A 20,715-nucleotide genomic window follows, 5' to 3' on the forward strand; every position below is an offset into this window, starting at 1 on the left:
AGGGTGGCTCTGCCCCGCCGCTGTGCCGGGTTGTGGGCCGGTCGTTGAGGGTTGTGACTCAGGGTACCAGTGTCAGTTGTCTCAGCTGGCGGAGGAGGGGTTCCAGGGTCTGTATTGCACAGACAGTAAAACAGCCAACTGGAACCTCACCCTGAAGGAAGAACGTGCTTTAAGAACATCCCCAATGTTCTCCTCGATGGAGACATTCATCACCCTCAGAGAACACAGTGCCCCAGAGCACCCCCCCCCCCCACATGCATTGTGTACAGACACATAACATGATGTACAACGCCAGCTGACACATTCAAAACTGGGTTCATTTTTAGAGCAGCAGTTTCTTTCATCAAGGCAAAATTCTGCTTCTCTTTCAGATAGAAACCTTTATTGGACCACACGCCTCCAAAAATATTACAATTTCTTAGCTTTGGTATGAACTGGTACTGTACACGCATGTATACAAGATCTTGATGCACATAGAAAACTGGTCACACGTTAGAAGAGAATTACAAAAATTGTCCAAACTGTGGCGTTACAGCAGTGAAAGCACCTCACCACTGAAGCTGACGCACGCAGTGGAGACCCAGCATCAGCACACTGCCGCCAGAGAGCCCTCGCTGAGACCACTGGGAAAGAGAAGATCCCAAAAAACTGAACAGGTTCCAAACAAGCACATGACAACTAATATATACAGAACAAATATATTCCACTTAAGATATCGACCTCTGGTGACGTTCTGGGAGACGGCGAGGAGGAGCTTCTGATTATGCGAGGGTTTTTATTATTAATCCAACTAATCAAAGTCTAAACAGCTGTTAATTTGTGAAAGTATATGCTGATACCTTCCTCCTGCACCCCAGACCACGTGCCCAAGAGCAAGGCAGTGACCTGCTAACACGGTCAGGTGACGTTAAAAGAGCATCATGTGCATTAAACCTCGTCTAGCTCTGCAGGGACACAAGCAGGAGAAGATTCCTTAGGAAAATTCCCACAGAGAGACTCAGCTTCCTAGAACCTCACTTCTCCAGCCTCAGACGGACGCATGCACCGCAAATCCTCATCATGCACCGACAGCAGCGCTGCCACCTCAGAGCCACTGAACCATACGGAACCTGCACGTAGCCAGCATGCTAGCAAAGCTACATGACCAAGGAACTTATGACACCACTTCACTGAAAAATCAGGATGCAACTCAAAAATGTCGAGTGATGAATTAAAGAAAAACTACTGACAGAAAAGGAAACTTTCAGCGCATTCGTTGTTTGTTGGCCTCTACAAAAGTTAACAAGCAGTGATTTTCATCTTTGTAACCACAGTTAGAAACAAATCCGTAAAAAACTTTATTGACAAACATTATCGTCTGCTTTCATCCTGAAAGGTTTCTGCAGTGGCATGAAGTGAATCAGCAACCGTCCAATCAAACGCTCATTCATGGCGAAGCAGAGACCCGCCGGATGTCCTCGGCGACACAGACTCCTCTGACCTCAGCAACCGCTGGTCCCTCGAGTCTGTTGGCGGGGAAGCTGATGCTAGCCGTGCTAAGTTCACCTGGGCGAGCAAGTCGCACACCTCAGGGACGGAACCTCTTCTTCCTGCTGGGGACTTCATGGTCGTAGCAAAGATCAGCCGTCGAAGTGGGCGACTAACGACACCACGACGGGTTTGTTGGTGTCTGATGAGGGAGCTTTGGTGATATCAATGGTGGGTTCACAGGTGGGCCCCAGCTGGGGCACCGCAGCAGCCGGTTGGCCCAGGGAGGCCACCATGAATAGGAGGTCATTGGTGCGGCGGGGACCAGTAATCGCACCACCCCTCATGGCCTTGGTGGCGACCTTGGAGGAGCTCTTTATGCTGGAGCCTCGTCGAGGAGCCTCACAATGCAGCAGCGCCTGGAAACATCTGTAGAACTGGAGCACACAAGCATGTGATCAGACATGTTGAGCTGACAAAGACCAAAGAGGATGAGATCCACGAGGAAAAGCCTGGGCGAGTCTGCTGCACCCGCATCCTTGGGCCCATTGAAGGCTCCGCCCTAGCAGGAGCGAATAAATGGCTCATAATGGAGATGTAGGGCAACTAGAGGTAGCTGAGAGATCGGCCTGCCGGTCCCTCTGCCTCCACCACTCGTCTGTCATCAGGCCTGTTTTGCTGATGATTTTCATGGAACAAAAATTTCTTTAGAATACTTCCCTAATTACGACCATATGAGTGACAGCCACCATTGCATTTTATGAATAATTTCATTTGTTTCCAGTGAAAAGTGGCACCTTTCCACGTCCTCGTGTGCTGCATCCACGTTGCTACATCTCTGCCTAACAGACGCACTTTGGGTTTGGTTGCCACGGCAGCACCAAGGGCAGCAGTGCTTCCGGATCAGGTGGACATCCTGATGTCGTGATTGAGTGAAATATTGTAACATGCAGCAATAAAAATATGGCGTCATCTTAAACGAGCATAAGAATACAAACCAAAGCTGTTGTACTGAATTAAATTTACCACCCCTCTGTCGCGATGCGTTAAAGTAACTGTTTAGAAATCCGTCCTCGCTCTGGATGACGTCACCATTTGACCAACAGTGCAACAGTTCTTGGGGAGATTTATTTGCTGCGGTTTGTCTGACTGTCAGCAAATATCATCAGGTCATTTCACAAACTCAGGAGGGGGGGGGGGTGTGGAATGACTTCTCATATCTTTGTCATTAACGCTGAGAGAGACGGCGCTTCCAGAGGCCCGAGTGGCTGACATCAACGCGTTGATGGAGGGTTTCAGCTTTTCAAATTTCTCTCCTCAAATACAATGCTGTCCCAGAATAGCAGCAGACGGAACGTGTCTCCTCCAACACAATAATGCATTTGGCTCCTTCCAGCTGTCGAGTGACACCAGCACCCACCGGGGGGCGAGGGCGTACTTTCTCAGACTCTTTTTGACACCACAAACAGTTTCATCAGTGCGTTCCCCAGAGTCTCGCTCAGCACAGTCACTGAGGAACTGTGATTGACAGGCCAGCGTTGGAGAGGTGCCACTCTGACACACTATTTACTGTCTTGGAAAACAGTTTGTTAGATTTTCTTAGCACCAAATCAGCAGGATTTATAGATCTAGGAGGCGTGGAGGCGGAGGGACGTGCCCGTTAGATTTAGATCCACTTTAGATTCCGACGGCGTCACATGGCTGCTTTCTCTCCAGGCAATCTTGGAAGTGGGTGCAAAGTTTGAAGTTAACAAGTCAAGCTATAATCTGAATGACTGACACAATGTTCCTCTGCACATCCAGCTTGAACATGAAGCACTTCTCTGTAGCCTTCAGGTCCACAAGCACAAGACCAGTCACTTGATGGCTGTCTCATGCTAACATTCGCACTTGAACAAAAAGGACAGAAAGGAGGCGGCGGAGCAGATATGTCAGAACATATTATGGTAAAACGGCTGAGGCACACGAGCGAGCTGGGAGGCTCTGAACGCTGGGAATTTCACTGACGATGGGACACAGTGGGAGTTCCCACTGATGCTGCTCCATTCCCGAAAATGTTCAACATTCACACTTTCATATCACGCAAATGTCCCATAAATGGTTTACACGCAGACAACATAGCAGGTTAATACTGCAGTCTGATCTCTGGATTCAAATTACGTCTGAGCAGCACGCTGGTTTAGTGTAGTTTGGTTTAGTTTAGTTGGTTTAGCAGCAAGATGACTGACGTAGAAAGGAATTCTTGAGGGAACATTTTGGGATGCCTGCTAGCTAGTTTAGCATGATGAATGGCAGCAGGTGGCACAGTGACGTTCTGCCTGCTCAGCCTCCTAAACGCTCCATCCTCTGATATGTTAGCAGCAGCAGTCACTCGTCAGGAGAGGAGTTCCACCAAGTCCCATTCATAGTGAATCTAATGCACAACCCCGTGAAGAAAAGTCAGAAAATGCAGTTTACTTGTGAGGAAGGTCTAATAACACTGACATCGATCACTATTCGTTGTGCTAAGCTAACTAGCAGCAGACTAAGGGTCTCAGCACGCTAACCAGCACAGATCTACCTGGTTGTCTGGCTCTGTGGAAAAGAACAATCAGTGACAGGTGCTATGTTGCCTCTAGTCTATTACTAGTATTATTATTGTTGTTGTTACTTTGAGATAGTCGTACCTCTCCCACGCATGGTTGTGTGTCAGCTGACAGAATTGACAGACAATTGAAAGTAAATCATCAACAAACGGACACTGCTTTTAAAGTCCACTGTGCCCACTTTAACGTGTCAAAGCTTCCAATCCTGAACAGATATTTCCTCAAACTGCTAACATCGTTTAAGTGATTCCACTCCAGCCTACAGAGGTCTGTCCCGCCCCAGACGCAGCACCTGGAGTTGCATCACAAGACAGTGTTTTGCAGGAAGAATAGACAGGTTTCCTCTGAGGTGGAGAGGGAAGGCAGAGAAATGTGTACACCATCTGTCAGTGCAGAATAAATAGTGGATGGACCCCTCGATACATTTTTCAATCCAGGAAAGACATCTGAAAGTTTCAGGATTCTGATTTCATGCAGATCTTCCTGCTTTACACCAGCCTTCCACACAACACACAACTCCCTGTGCTACCAGCTCAAAGTCCAGGCATCCAGACTGGCTGATGGACAGACAGGAAGAGGCTGAATAATTGAGAGCCCCAGCAGCAGTTTGAAAGCATAACAATTCATTCAGGGATTTGGCTACACTTTAAATTCTAGGCATTGCCCTGCACAGAGAAACACATAGATCACAATTTAGAGGGTTTGAAGTTGTTGTCCTCCAGTTGGTGTGAAGGTGCCACTCTTGAGTAAACGTAGTATACTTAGTATACTTCCTGAGGGTCATGTATACTTATAGTCTACTACATTTTCTCATGAGGACAAATATGATGACTCTTTCACAGCCTAGAAATGAAGAGCACACATAGTTGCAGTTCCATCATCCATTCATCCATCAGCCATTCATCCATCATCCATTCATCAATCAATCATCCATTCATCCATCATCCATCCATTCATCAATCATCCATTCATCCATCATCTATCCATCATCCATTCATCCATCCTCCATCCATCCATCCATCATTCATCAATTATCCATCCATCCTCCATCCATCCATCCTCCATCCATCCATCCATCATTCATCAATTATCCATCCATCATCCATTCATCAATTATCCATCCATCCTCCATCCATCCATCCTCCATCCATCCATCCTCCATTCATCCATCATCCATCCATTCATCAATCATCCATCCATCATCCATTCATCCATCCTCCATCCATCCATCCATCATTCATCAATTATCCATCCATCATCCATTCATCCATCCTCCATCCATCCATCCATCATTCATCAATTATCCATCCATCCTCCATTCATCCATCCTCCATCCATCCATCCATCATTCATCAATTATCCATCCATCATCCATTCATCAATTATCCATCCATCCTCCATCCATCCATCATCCATTCATCCATCATCCATTCATCAATCACCCATTTATCAATCATCCATCCATCCATCCTCCATTCATCCATCATCCACCCATCCATCAATCATCCATCCATCCATCCATCCATTCATCAATCATCCATCCATCCTCCATTCATCAATCATTCATCCATCCATCCATCATCCATCTGTCAATCATCCATCCATCCATCCATCCATCCTCATTCATCAATCATCCATCCATCCATCCATCCTCCATCCATCCATCCTCCATTCATCCATCCATCCATCCTCCATTCATCCATCCATCTTATATGAAATTACTGACACCAGATGAAAACAGGGCATGAACGATGCGCCGCTGCACGAGCTGGAACCAACGCGCCTCCACACAGGAGGGGAAGCCTGGAAAGCCCTGTCTGGACCCTGAATGTGACCATGAAGATCAGTTATGGGAACTGTGGATCAGAAGAGCCGAGCTCCGGACATGGAACGTCCTCATCAGAGAGCAGGAGCCTCTCGCCTCTGATGGTCAAATCAAGTCAATGTAATTTTTATGGCGCCAAATGACAACAAAAGTTATCTCATGACACTTTACAACTGATGGTCTGTCAGTAACCTCCGAGCCAGGAGACGTGCTGGAGCAAGATGATCACGACTGCTCCTGCTGCTCCCTCAGGATGTCCAAACATCACCTGAGGAGGGCTGGAGGAGACGTGATGGGACCAGCAGAGAACTGGGAGAGAGCGACATGGGTTCAGACACAGGTGCCAGGTCAGAGGTCAGGAGACAGGTGAGCAAGATAATGGGTGAACAGATAGAACCAGAGAGGAGCACTGAGACGTAGCTTGGCAAGAGAGGAGTGTTACCAAGTAACCAGGAGGGTTATCACCTAACTAGGGGGTTACCAACTACCCAGGGGGGTTAACCTGACCAGGAGGGTTATCACCTGACCAGGGGTGTTATCACCTAACCAGGAGGGTTATCAACTAACGAGGGGGGTTATCACCTGGCCAGGGGTGTTATCACCTAACCAGGAGGGTTATCAACTAACGAGGGGGGTTATCACTTGACCAGGGGTGTTATCACCTAACCAGGAGGGTTATCAACTAACGAGGGGGGTTATCACCTGACCAGGGGTGTTATCACCTAACCAGGAGGGTTATCAACTAACGAGGGAGGTTATCACCTGACCAGGGGTGTTATCACCTAACCAGGTGACCTGGTCTGAGTCTGCATGGTTAGAGAGTGACAACAGGGGGTTAAACCACAGTCATCATCTCAGACTGATGCTTCTCACACCGGTCAGCATGACCTCACTGCATGATGTCATTAAGAGTCAGACTTTGAGGTGCATCTGTCCAGGTGAGTGACACCTGCAAGTCACTCAGATCTACTGACATCGTCCCCCAGGATAGTCAAGGCTCTGAGTGGTCGCCGCCGCTGCTACTTTCCTCTGCAGCGACGGGTGCTGCTGTGCTGGTCAGGACAAGGACTCGTCCTACAACACACCCTTATGTTTCTGAGGCTTCCAGCCTGCAGAGGTAGCAGGTTACTTTCGAGCTGTTACAATGCCCTCAGTTACTCTCGGGATCAACTTCTCTTGTACCAGTTGATTCAGTATCACGGCTTTCAGGTGAAGTGTGTCAAGTGATGATCATCATACCTCTCTCACTCAGTGACCGTGAGACTTCAGTGGAAAATGACACACTGGCCGTCATTACCAACACGGCCACTAGAGGTCACATAACTATGCGTCATACGAGCTGCTTGAACTAACGACCCTGTGGGTCTTTTTCTAGGGGAGGAGAGGATCCAAAAAAACTGTCTCTGGGCTTCCGTCACATGAAGGCACTGGCTCTCATTATTCTGCTGAGGTGAGCAGCAGAGGAGGAGTGTGTGAAAACCTCACAACAACACAGGAGTTAGGAAAGTTCTGGATCAGGCTGGAGCGAAGGGTTCCTGACTATCCCTTCCAGGATTATTTCAGGCTGGACACTGCTGGACTAAGAACAGTGGTGTGATGTAAGCCTGAGCTGCACCCTGGCTCCCCCACCTTCTGTGGTGTGGGACTCTTTCCCTCTTCAATACTCAGCAACGTGCTCATGGTCGTGTCTCCTTCTCCAGCTGCTGATTCACAGAGATAGAACTGAACCTCAGAGGAACCAAGCACCATCACCAACATGTCGACAACCAGCGGGGGAATAAAACATGACTCCATGTTTTTAGGCGATGTCATCAAGGTGACCACAGCGAGAAACAGGAGACAGCGCGTGATGAGAAACAGAATGCAATTTGATAAAACAATGCACAACTGCACCGTTTCAGTAAATATCCACAAAGAGGAGAGGACCCTTCAGCAGCAGATGGAGGAGGAGGCGGACTCAACAAAAATACTGAGAAGAGGATTCACATCGTCATCAATAAGCCCCGTTTCCCCAGACACGGCAGGTGATTTACGGTGGACTTTAAAAATCATGGACGTGTCATTTTGGTACAGGATAAATGACTGGAGGTCCTCAGGGAGGCTGGTCCAGGGGGGGACGTCTACTCAGGTCTGAGTTCATGTGTTGTGTGGCTGCTCACAAGGACCTTCTGTAGCGTTTCACCAGCTCTGGCAAAACATCACTTTTGCATTTTTAATTGCTGTGTAAAAGTGCGGCTCAGTTGAGTCCCACAGTGCGAGGTGGGCGGCGCCGGCCAGGCCAAGTCGCTGCGAGCCAGTCGGAGTCTTTCTGAGTGACTGAAGATAACAGGCAGGTTTTGTATTCTGAGGTTTTATTTGGGGCCGATTACAAAGATGAATAGAATCTCTGCAGCTGCTTTAATTGAGTTCTTTGTGACACAAATATCAAAACTGACAATGTGTGGCGAGGCGACTGCAGGCCTGAGCTCATTAGCCACACGAACGCTGGTCTCTTTGACAAGAGCTGCTGACAGCCGCTCACTTCAGTTCAATATAATGAACGCAGGTTACAGAATTTACATGCAGCGATTCAACGGCACGAAACATCAACAAATACACTCTTGGCCCAAATGTTGAATGACCTATAAATAAAAATCAGCCTCTGTCAGTTGCGACGAGCAGCGGGTCTGAGAGTTCTGGGCCAGACGGGAAGAACAAGCGAGCAGAATGACAACAATCTGGCTGCCACTTCCTGGTTCAGTCTCAATTCAGGAAATATGTTTAATCTGGAGTCGGAACTTTCTAGTCTCATAAATCAGCAGCGTCTTACTTCCTTGATGTGGATCAGTGTCCTTGAACGTTACGTCCTTTTATCAAAGTTCCTGTGTGAGCTGAAGAACAAAAACCTGCAAAAACTTTGTTGCAGTGTTTTTATCAATATTGATGATTGTAGTGTCCTATCACACACACACACACACACACACGCAATAATAGACATTCTGAAAACTGAACGTCATCTACAAACACATTCCTCCTTCCTGTCATGAAAGCATCAGAAGAGGAGTACTCACTTGTAGTTCTGCCTGTGATATACAGTATTTGCACCATCATCAGTACTTGTGGCAAATAACTGAATATTTCTACCAAGGCATGTAGCTTTGTGGTGAGGCTCCTAACAGCCAACCCGTCTCACCACAGCTAAACGCACTCATGTGACCATGTTGAACCAATAAAATCATTCAATTGGATTACCTTTGTTTCTGGAATAGCAGCACAACAGCCACCCTGTCTAACTGTCACGCTATGGATTTTGTAGATTACTGGTGTAATTCTCTTGATTGGGTAATTCAATCTGAGCACGCTAAAGTGAACTCAGAAAGCACATTTTTATTGGTCTGTAATTTCAAAGCAGAATCACAACGCTGCCCAACACTGGAAATCTTTCTCCTCATCCCCGCTCCTGTCGATGCTTGACTTGAACAGTGTGTTCTCTGTGTTTGGAGCTGTCGAGCTAAAGATGCTAATGTGGCTAAAGTGCGACCGTCACTGGAGCTCTGCCTGTGGGACCTTCAGCGCTTTTTTTTTATCTACAAAATATAACAGGTATAATAATAAAAACAAAAAAAAGGACTTAATCCAGGCTTGATTTCTCATTTCGGTGGAAATATGAGAGAACTGTTGAGGGAGATGGCTCAGCAAATCACAGGCTGTCAAACCGTCAGCTGTGATGAAGCAATTCAGAGCAATAAACTGGGAAGATGTTGAAATGACCACCTGTCAGCTCGTCTGACGTAGAGTTTCATTATTTATGAGAATGTTCCTGCTTTATGGAGCAGTTATGGAGTCAGAGCAGCTGTATCCTGACAAGCAGCTGCTGCTGCTGCTGCAGCTGCAGCTGGTCAAAGTTTGGATTCCTGCACTGAGCAGTGTGTGTGTTTGCATGCACGTGTGTGTGTGTGTGTGTGTGTGTGTGTGTGTGTGTGTGTGTGTGTGAATATTCAGCATATGAAGTATTTGGTCATTTCAAGCCTGAGGGAGGTGAGAAGTGTAACGAATATTAGCTGCATTGGTTAGCATGGAACTGTTAGCATCTCCCTTCTCCCTGAAAGGGAATCTTCAAACAGAGCACATGACCTCTGTCTCGTCAAGCCAACTGCGTGAACTCTTGATCCAAACTGGGGTATGTTAAAATAATAATGGCAGTCTAACTTTTTTAAGTCCTAAGCTTTCACTTTCTTCAAAAATTCAAGTTCTACCAAAGTTCTAATGAACTGCTCAGCATTTGTTTACATACACAGATGCGCTCAGGATGCTCCGCCCCCTGCTGCCCACTGTCATAGTCACAACACAACATTTGCCTAGTTGATCAGATAGGTCAAAGGGCATGCAGCGGGTCAAGCTACTGATGAGTGCCCTCTGCTGGAGAATGTTAGCTCTTCATGAGAGAGGTTCATGAGGGGGACAGCAGCAGAGACTCAGACCGGTTCTGTGTGTCTCAGCAGGTGCGCTGTCAGAGCAGACACCTGTCCACCAGCTCGTCCACCGCTGCTGTACAGGCGGCGGCCTGCTGGTCACTAATGGTACGAATAACTGCGACCGACGAGCTGCTGTTACAGCTACACCTCACCTGGGACCGCCATGCGGCCACGTTTCAATCCTCTTTACAAACATTTTATTTGGGATGCTCAGAGCCGGACGGTCAAAGAAGCCTTTTCATCAGGGGCCACTGGAATGTCCATTATGTGACTTTGCTTTCTTCTGCTTTTTCAGAGTTTTCGACGCATTTATGCGGAGGTTTAATTGTATTTGTACTGCTTCACTTCCTCCTCGTAGTCCCAGTCCTGCTGGGGTGGCTCGCGCTCTGGGAGGCTCGTTGTGCTTCCACCTGGAAGGAAATGCGCAGTATAAATAGAGTTTTGCTTGTTTCAGCATTTCAGGGAGTGGAGACATGGCGGGACGCGAGCCAGAGAAAAGTGCTCTAAAAATGAGATTATACAGCGAGAACAGCTGCAAATCATCTGTGAAGGTGTGGGAGGCGTTCAGGTACGCTGGGGAGCGTAGGTCACCCAGCATACAAATGCTTCCAGCAGGACTTCAAACTTGCGAGCGGTGCGACACCAGGTGACCTGATCAGACAGAGAAGCAGCACTCAAGTGTTGACGAGAGGCCAGGAACCACCTGAATTCAGTGAATATTTAATGTCATTTTTAGGTTAGAACAGGGGCTGCACGGTGGTGCAGTGGTCAGCACTGTGGCCTCACAGCAAGAAGGTTCAGGGTTCAAGTCCCAGCTCAGGCGTGGGATCTTTCTGTGTGAGTCTTCATGTTCTCCCTGTTCCTGTGTGGGTTCTCTCTGATACTCCAGCTTCCTCCACAGTCCAAAGACATCAATTTGGGGACGAGGCTGATTGATTCTCTAAATTGACCGTAGGTGTGACTGTGAGTGTGAATGGTTGTTCGTCTCTGTGTGTTGGTCCTGAGATGGACTGGTGACCTGTCCAGGGTGAACCCCGCCTCTCGCCCGTAGATGCTGGGATAGGCTCCACCCCCCCGCGACCCTTACCAGTAGGAATAAGCGGAAGATGACGACGATGTTAGAACAGAGTTTGTAGCTGCCATGACGACCAGGACCACCAGGGAGTGAATCAGAAAGGTAGCTATGCTTTTGTTGAGAAGGAAGATGGCGTCTTAACCAAATGTCAGCCAACGCTTCAGTCACCAGCGAGCCAGAGCTGATATTTCAGCCAATAAAGAACTCAACCATAGAAGAGCAGCCAAGCTTCCATCCATCCACCTGAGCTCACTCTCCCACACAAGCCCCTGAGGCTGGGGGAACCCTCCAGTCTGGTCACACCGGCGAGCAGCAGAGTGTGGCGGTGGGCCGCTGTAGGCCAACCATCCGACGCAATGGACTCAAAGGTAACTGTGCAACAGTTTCCTCCGGTCCATCGATGTTTTCACGTGAGCTCAGCAGGTGGGAGGAAACGCTTTCTGCTGATGAGTGAAAAACACAGATGAGGTGCCAACTTACCCAGAATCCCTGGTCCTCCACACTCGTGAGCACTGAGGTCTCTCGCCGGCGGCTGACGCGGCAAACACACACCAGCTGCTACTTGTATCTGTACAGCATTTTTAGTCTTCAACTCGCCTCAACTCACAGTTTCCATAGTAACGGGCTGGGAGGAATTGAAGACTGAAAATGACATACAGGAGATCGGGCGTCCCTCGGCGGCATTCTGGCTCTGTCAGGCTGACACGAGGTCGATGATGTGTGGCCTCACGTGTCACTGTGAGGTCAGTCATCAGGGGTGGGGTTGAGCTTTGAGCTGGGGGGTGAGAAGCAGGACTGGACTCTCCTCTACCTCCATCTGGAGCACATGGTTCCATTGTTTTTGAGTGCTGAATTAAGGCCCTCTTGACAGAGAGGAGCAAAGTTTAAACTTCAACATGGAATCAACGTGCACACGATTCCGTAACACGCTAATGAGTGAGGTTTTTAAACCCGACAGATTTAAAACACAGAACTGTGAGATGAAGATTCTTCATCAGCTGGCCTCAGGCCGTGTCTGCTCTTACTGCTTCGCGATGAACCGTGTTTCAAAATGGAAGGACGCATCTCCTCTCAAGTCAGAGTGATTTGGTCTTGAAACTTGATAAGAAAGTACGATGCCAAGCACTCAGAGGCGCTGACTTCTCCGACGACGAGGTCTGTGAAAGTGGGTCTGGGTTTTTTAATGTATTTCAAAATATGTATAATATGTGAGAACATCATGTGTTCTGGGTCCTTTCCTGACAGAACAGACCCTGAATGAAACAGCAGGCTGACTGTCGTAACCGTGTTCACGTCATTCATTTTGGATGCGTTCTCAGGAACTTCCTCCAGGAGCAGGAGCAGGAGCAGTTACAAACAAGCGAAACACCAAGATGGCGTTTTCTACATAAACGCCGTCCAAACCTCTCTAACACGTGTTTCCCTGGTGATGCGGTGCCACCATTACTCAGATTGCTCTGCTGCTAATTGAATTATGATCCCCTAAACTCTTCAGTGACTCCTGATCTCACTGGAAAGTCTCACTTACCTTTAAGAACAAAACAGTCTGTTTCTGTTTACTTGAATCCTCCAAGTTTGCTTCAGGGGACGCCATCAGTTCCTCAGGCTGATGCTGATGTGCCAGTTTGGAGCGGCACTTGGCCCAGATGGCGTGCCAGTGCCTGGGCGCAGGTCTAGTGACGAGCACACGTAACGAGGGGACCAGAGCAGCTTAGTGATGATCAATCAAGTTTCCCTGAAAGATTTCTAAGTGTCGCCTCCACACAAAGATCCTGAGATTTATTACCCCGAGTATCCGGTTCAGGTCTGACTCAGGGATTGAGGGAGCGATCTATAGATACCATCTGCTGATGTGGGTTCCATTGATGCTCCAGCAAATCTACTGTCCGTTTATTCCAGATAAATTCAGGGAGTTAGTGGTGGCCTCAGCGCCGGTCCAGGCCCGCGCTGATTGACCTCATCTGCTTTGTGTCTGTGTCGAAGAGCTCGGAGTGAGTGATTATTGTCCCACTGCAAGAGGACAAAATCCCAAACAGTTACAAACTGGCTGAAGTGACTTTGTGAGGCCTGACACTTTCATTGTGTGCAGCTTTAATTTTGGCCATAAGAACTTCTAAACCCACAAATTGCTGCTTGTGGTCGTAGTTATTTTCATTCTAATGTTTACCGGCTTCCTGTTTTCTATTTATGAAAATGATGGCGACTTCAATTTATACCAGCGAAGGGACTGAAGGTTGAATGAACGGAAGAAGTGATTTACCAGTGTCAGTCTTTGTTAGTTTTACAGGTCCAAGTTGGAGGCGCTGGCAGGACTCGCCCACATGGCAGGACTCGCAGGACTCGCCTGCATGGCAGGACTCGGCCGCAAGGCAGGACTCGCCCCCATGGCAGGACTCGCCCACATGGCAGGACTTGCAGGACTCGCCCGCATGGCAGGACTCACCCGCATGGCAGGAATCACAGGACCCATCCGCATGCGAGGGCTCGCCCTGCCAGGGGCGTCGTGACATGAAATGAGAGGCCACTGGGACTGAGCCCCCCCCCCCCCCCCCCCCATGCGGTTGGAGGGTTAGCATTGCTGTGAGTTGAAAGCTCCCACAGACAGCGCGGCGTGTGTCATCATCAGACGCTCCAATGCAGTAGAAAGATCCAGTCTGTGCTGAACGTCATGGGACGCGAGCGTGCTGGAACGGCGCGGCTGGTTTAAGGCTACGGGAGCGATGCATTAAAGACAAGCTGGCAGCGCTCAGGAAAGAGAATCTGGAATGTGTTTCAGTGATTGTTGGGTCTCTAAACTCAGTCTTGGCTCAACCTGGAACTGCTGGCTAACGAGGCTCGGCGAATGATTCAACAACAACTCGCTTGTTTCCTCCAGCCTGTGGACTGAAAACATGCAGACAAGAGTTGCGTGATAAAAGTGACTGTGTGATTATTGAGCGAAAGGCTTTGTGTCTCCTAGTCTGTAATCAGTCATGAACTTTGTGTACAGAAGGTTTATAGATGAGCTTCTCCACATGGAGCGAGAACATGAAGAGGGACTGATGTCAGGGTTCACCTCCCAGTCGGCTGCCATCCTGCTTTGATCGGGCCTCCCGTCTCTCTGATCCTGCAGCTAGAGAACTCCTCGCAGGCTCAGGACCGGTTTAGCAGATGCGCCCCCCCCCCCCCCCCCCCCCATAATCCACCACCACAAACACAAACAAAAAACAAAAACAAAGATTTCACCTCACTTCACTCAAGGCTGCAGGCTTCCTCCCTCTGCAGTGAGCCCCTGATGTGAAGAGCTGGAAAAGCTCTCCTTCAACTGGGATTCTCTCTAAAACGCTGAATGCTTCTCAAGTTTCAGGAAGTCCAAAGTTCTGTTTCTGGTGCTACAATTGCACCTAAAAACCTCCTAACTTCAAGTCTGCAAGTATCATGAGAAGATTTATTCAGCAACAGTTTTCATTATTCTATGTACTACGAGAGAGAAGAAAAACAAAGCCTTATTCGCCCTTAGGGGAGGAGCTCCATAATAAAGTGGCGATCAACCAAAGAGCTTCAATAGAAATATGAACTGCTCCCTAAATATAATGAACAGTTCCAATTCTTTAGAGAAACAGTTTTTATGTTTGTATACCAAACTGATCTTAAATCACTCCAGCAGGGGAAAGGGTAGAGACGGACAAATCAGGTGAAGGAGGATTTGAAAAAAAGGAGGGAAACCCTGAATGTCTTTGCAAATCCAACTCATCTCATTAATACTCAGTTCCACCCAGCTGGGTGCTGATCACATGATCCAGCGTCTGACTCTACACCACCACCAGCGCTTTCCCTCAGCTCCAGGCCAGCTGCTAATCCAGCGTGGTTCTGACCCGGATTATGGAATGAGTCCAATGTCAGTGAACAAACACACTTCAGCTGGCCCGGAAAAGCAACTCTATCCACGTTAGCCCGCTGCTCACCTCTTCAGGAAAGCTCAACCAGGTTAAGATGGGTGGGGGAGGGGCTGGTATAGGGCTGAGTGCATGCAAGGAGCATGCCCATATATGGGAGTCCAGGACGCGCATTAATGGGAGTCCTGGACACCTTGACGTCACTTGTAAAACATACCTTTTGGAAAAGTTGGTAACGCAGTTACGCAGTAGTGGAGGGTCGGCTGGAATAGGCTGTCTTCCAAATGCACAGACGTCATTACGCCGAGGCAGCGTTTGAGTGCTCGACACCGTAGCAACATTTACAGGTCAGAAAGACAGAACAGTATAAGATCGCCGCCTGGAAGGTGAGGAGCGCTGGAGCTCGAGATGTCAGAGGAGTCCTCACAGACATGGAAATACCCCTTTGCTGACTGAGGGAAAGTAGGGTGACCATATGATACTAGAGGTGATCAGAGGTTGTAGCTGATCATCAGAGGTTGTAGCTGATCATCAGAGGTTCTAGCTGATCATCAGAGGTTCTAGCTGATCATAAGAGGTTCTAGCTGATCATCAGAGGTTCTAGCTGATCATCAGAGGTTCTAGCTGATCATCAAAGGTTCTAGCTGATCATCAGCGTCATCAGAGGTTCTAGCTGATCATCAGAGGTTCTAGCTGATCATCAGAGGTTCTAGCTGATCATAAGAGGTTCTAGCTGATCATCAGAGGTTCTAGCTGATCATCAAAGGTTCTAGCTGATCATCAGCGTCATCAGAGGTTCTAGCTGATCATCAGAGGTTCTAGCTGATCATCAGCGTCATCAGAGGTTCTAGCTGATCATCAGAGGTTCTAGCTGATCATCAGAGGTTCTAGCTGATCATAAGAGGTTCTAGCTGATCATAAGAGGTTCTAGCTGATCATCAAAGGTTCTAGCTGATCATCAGCGTCATCAGAGGTTCTAGCTGATCATCAGAGGTTCTAGCTGATCATCAGCGTCATCAGAGGTTCTAGCTGATCATCAGAGGTTCTAGCTGATCATCAGAGGTTCTAGCTGATCATAAGAGGTTCTAGCTGATCATCAGAGGTTCTAGCTGATCATCAAAGGTTCTAGCTGATCATCAGCGTCATCAGAGGTTCTAGCTGATCATCAGAGGTTCTAGCTGATCATCAGCGTCATCAGAGGTTCTAGCTGATCATCAGAGGTTCTAGCTGATCATCAGAGGTTCTAGCTGATCATAAGAGGTTCTAGCTGATCATCAGAGGTTCTAGCTGATCATAAGAGGTTCTAGCTGATCATCAGCGTCATCAGAGGTTCTAGCTGATCATCAGCATCATCAAAGGTTCTGATCATCAGCGTCATCAGAGGTTCTAGCTGATCATCAGCATCATCAGAGGTTCTAGGTGGTCTTGTCATCAGAGGTTCTAGGTGGTCTTTGTCATCAGGGGTTGTAGGTGGTCTTTGTCATCAGGGGTTGTAGGTGGTCTTTGTCATCAGGGGTTCTAGGTGGTCTTTGTCATCAGAGGTTCTAGGTGGTCTGTGTCATCAGAGGTTGTAGGTATTCTTTGTCATCAGGGGTTCTAGGTGGTCTTTGTCATCAGGGGTTCTATGTAGTCTTTGTCATCAGGGGTTCTAGGTGGTATTTGTCATCAGGGGTTCTATGTAATCTTCGTCATCAGGGGTTCTAGGTGGTCTTTGTCATCAGGGGTTCGAGGTGGTCTTTGTAATCAGGGGTTCTAGGTGGTCTTTCTCATCAGAGGGGAACCGGCTCTGAAGTGTTCAGCTAGTGAGGTCAACCTGTGACGCTGACACAGACGAACCCTCTTGGTTGTAAGGAATCTTACAGGAACCTTAAACTGAAATGTGATTCAGTCTTAAAGCCAATAAACCATAATTACATTTCTAGCATCGCCAACAACACGATTCACCACACGCTCTCCGCCATGGCCGCCAGTGCAATAAGTAATACCTCACGATGGCAGGTCCCCCCTCTGTTTAGAACTAGTTTGAAAAACATGGGGGGTTGAGTTGGTGCGTTCTCACACCAGGGGATCCGCATGTTTGCCCCAGAGGACTGCTGTGAGTGTGGCTGCTCCACGCTGGGGTTTTATTCTGAAAACTGACCGGACTCACTGTGTTGTTAGCTTGGGGGCTTGGTGTCTGGTTCCGTCTGCTCTCTGCAGATGGATGCACCGTCCATGAAAATCATTGATTAGAACCATCGCAATTAGCTGCGGCGGAGCCGAACACAGTGAGACATTACTTGTCTTGACTTAAGAATGAGCTGCTTGTCTTGCTAGCTGGTAAACAAAGTAGTGAACCTCATGTGGAGTGAAGGCTTGTCTGTGTGTGACGTGGGAGTGGATCCCACATCCAGGCCCCTGATGATGTCATTAGGTCGCTAATTATTGGATCACCTGACACTCAGGGATGCACTCAGAACATTATGAAGCTCTAAATCTGTAAACCTTCATTGTCTCAATTTGGCTAAACATTTCTCATCAGATCTGTGCAAATTAAAATTGCTCCCTGTCTCGGTGACCCTCCCTCCCGCTCACCTGTTTATTCATGAAGACGTAGATGATGGGGTTGATGACCGTACTGGTCTTGGCCAGCACCGAGGGGATGATGCTGGCCTCCGGCGTGACAAGGCCCGGTGGTCCGAAGGTGGCCAGCAGCGCCATGATGCCGTATGGCAGCCAGCATAAGAGGTAGCACACCACCATGATGATGACCATGAACAACACGCGCTGCTCCCGTTTCCTGCTCATCGATGCATTGATCCCACTCACCTGAAGGGGGGGGGGGGGGCAGAAGGCAGGGAGGGAGGGGGTGGATAAGATTTTCAAGGTTTTTGACTCACTGTCGCAAAGCATTAACATTTTCTCCTTTGGGAGACACAGGTCAGATGTGTGTGTGTGTGTGTGTGTGTGTGTGTGTGTGTGTGTGTGTGTGTGTGTGTGTATTTGCTGATAAAAACGCATGGAAACACACCAAAAAAATGAGGTCCACAGCTTTAAGCTAACACATTAGATGAGGAGAGAAAGTCAACCAGGCTCTCCGCCATGAAGCTCCATGGCTTCACCAACGGACTTCCTACTTGACCTTTGACCTTCCGTTTCAGTGTGTACACACTGTTGGGTGCATATCATGACATCGGTTACACAACCATGAGAGAACATGCAGGGATCAGCATGAATGATTGTAATGACACCTCCTTTTCTGAATATTACATACATGAACGTGGACAGCAAAAGGCTACACACACACACACACACACACACACACACACACACACACACACACACACACACACAGACGTAGAGCTTCTCCTGAGAGCGGCTGGCGGTGCTGTTGGTGAATGTAAATGTTCCGTGGATGTCGTTATGGACACACTTGTGCTCCTGAGGCACCAAAATTGTAAGGATTGTAAAGGAAACCCAGCTTCAGTCTGACAGCTGATCAAGAGAACGACTCATGCTAGCAACAGGCTTTGTTTTAGAGGATGTGCTGCATCCTTCCGTTCACATCCTTCCATCCTTGCTGCCATTTTGTGCGTTCTGGTAGCTTGCCACTCTGCCACTCTCTGTCACTCCCTCACTTTCGTGTTTGCAGTGGTGCTGGGGGCCAGTGATTGACAGCCTCTCTGCATATGGGGCCTGGTTTCTGAGGTGGTGAGCTATTGTTTGATGTGGGACCTGTGCTACCTCACAGCCAGACACTTGGTGTGTGATGGGTTCCTAACAGCGTCATGCTGACTTTGAATGTGTCAGCAGATGTTTTGAAATGCGGATCCTGAGAATGAGGCTGGTAGCGTGAATAAACCTGCACGTTAAGTATCTTCACACGCTACAGCAGCTTCTCCTGCAGACAGCGAGGCCAAGCACTGAGCGGGAGCACAGATGGAGACAAGCACAACATATGAGAACGAAACCATCAAATGAAAACATTTAACACATAAACCAGCGTGCAGTTGTTAAAGAGAATTGCTTATGAGCTGATTGAAACAGACAGTAACCTCAAGTCTGAGCACAGTGGACTGAAACACGGAGCTGACAGTTAGATTGTAGTCTGCTTGAAGGAGGCCAGTGAACTACAATCAAACTGGAGTGTGTGTGTTTCATGCAGGTCAACAAAAACCCACACGTACTTCAGTTTACCCCCAACGGGCAACGTGTCCATAAAATCGAGAGGAAATGTTGGTTGAGGCGGACACCGGTGGCGCCACGCACATACACCGACACACACAAACACGCACTCACACAGACACACACACAGACACGCACTCATGGGCGCACACACACACTGACACGCACTTATGCTGTTTCCTGCCTAACATATTTGTGGTTTTTCTTGTCCTTCTTGCTGCTTGTTTGCATTCATGACACATTCATGGATCCCTGCCGTCAAACCATCAGAACTGCTCATATCTGACAACCTTTCACACTTCAAACCCTAAAAACTGCCCAAATTGAGCCTCTCTGACAAAGATCAGGGCTAAAGCCACACTGCACCCCTCGTCGAGGTAATCAGGAAGAGGTCTGGGGACCTCACAAAGGTGCACTATTCTCCGCTGCATTTCCTCCTGAAGCCTCCGGAAGGCGGAGCCAGCCACGCAGGGTTAGCTGAAGCTGGCTACAGCAGCTAGAAATGATTACATCTCCAGCCCTCTCGTTCTGGACCTGAAGGGTTATATTTAGTTTGGTTTTTACTCAATTCAAAGTGTTTGTTTGTTACTGGGTGCACGGCTGGAGAGATGAGGTAGGTAATGTTGAACCATGGTCTGGGGAGTTTGCAGATGGATGTTTCTGCTTGTTTGAAGTTGGTTCGCTCTCTTAAGGGCTGCATCCCACCGCTTTAAACAGTCTGCGCTTTTCTTTTCTTTCTTCTGATTATTTTTTGCTGTTATAAAAGTTAGAAGCCCTGACTGAACTGGAGTCCATCCTCTGACCACTGGTTAAAGCTGTTTCATGCAAAATAGGAGGTTGTTAATGTTTTTCCGTGATACTCAAAGGGTGAATAGTGGGTGACAGGAGGGTGACCCCCATGGGAGGAGACTTTTCCTTCTCTGTAGACTCTGTCAGCTGGGAAGCACTGACGTGACGTGGCAGCGGTCAGTCGAACCGATGGATTGGAGAGTGAGTGCTGAATGACTGCAATCAGGCTGCTGAGCGGAGGCGGCGTGCTAACAGACATAAATGTACATGTGTCTCATGCGTGTGTCAGTCTCCGTCTACATGTGGAGGACTACAAGCTGGGTGATCAGCAGCGGGCATCCTTCAGCTCAGCATCAGTGAACCAGAGGGGAAACTGTCAGTCGTGGTCCAAAGATGCTCTGATTCTCGCAGCGTGGACAGACAGGCAGAATGAGTCAAAAAAACGTTTGACGTGAGACGTTTCTTAAGATGGAAAATCTCG

The 20,715-nt window shown here is 48.3% G+C and overlaps 1 protein-coding gene across 1 annotated transcript in view; it reads right to left on the minus strand.

Annotated features, from left to right (window-relative positions):
• Positions 1 to 385: 385 nt before the first annotated feature.
• Positions 386 to 20,715, minus strand: part of tmtopsa (teleost multiple tissue opsin a) — a 63,969-nt gene continuing 43,639 nt past the window's right edge. The window contains exons 3-4 of the mRNA XM_086204839.1: positions 17,856 to 18,089; positions 386 to 1,904 (exon numbers count right to left, since the gene is read on the minus strand). Coding sequence (XP_086060965.1) covers positions 1,620 to 1,904; positions 17,856 to 18,089 — 519 coding nt within the window. The 3' untranslated portion in view covers positions 386 to 1,619. The remainder of the gene's footprint in view (positions 1,905 to 17,855; positions 18,090 to 20,715) is intronic.

The sequence above is a fragment of the Aulostomus chinensis genome, chromosome 5, assembly GCF_037954235.1.
Source record: "Aulostomus chinensis isolate RoL2024-O1b breed Wild chromosome 5, RoL_Achi_v1.0, whole genome shotgun sequence".
NCBI classification, from domain to species: Eukaryota; Metazoa; Chordata; class Actinopteri; order Syngnathiformes; family Aulostomidae; genus Aulostomus; species Aulostomus chinensis.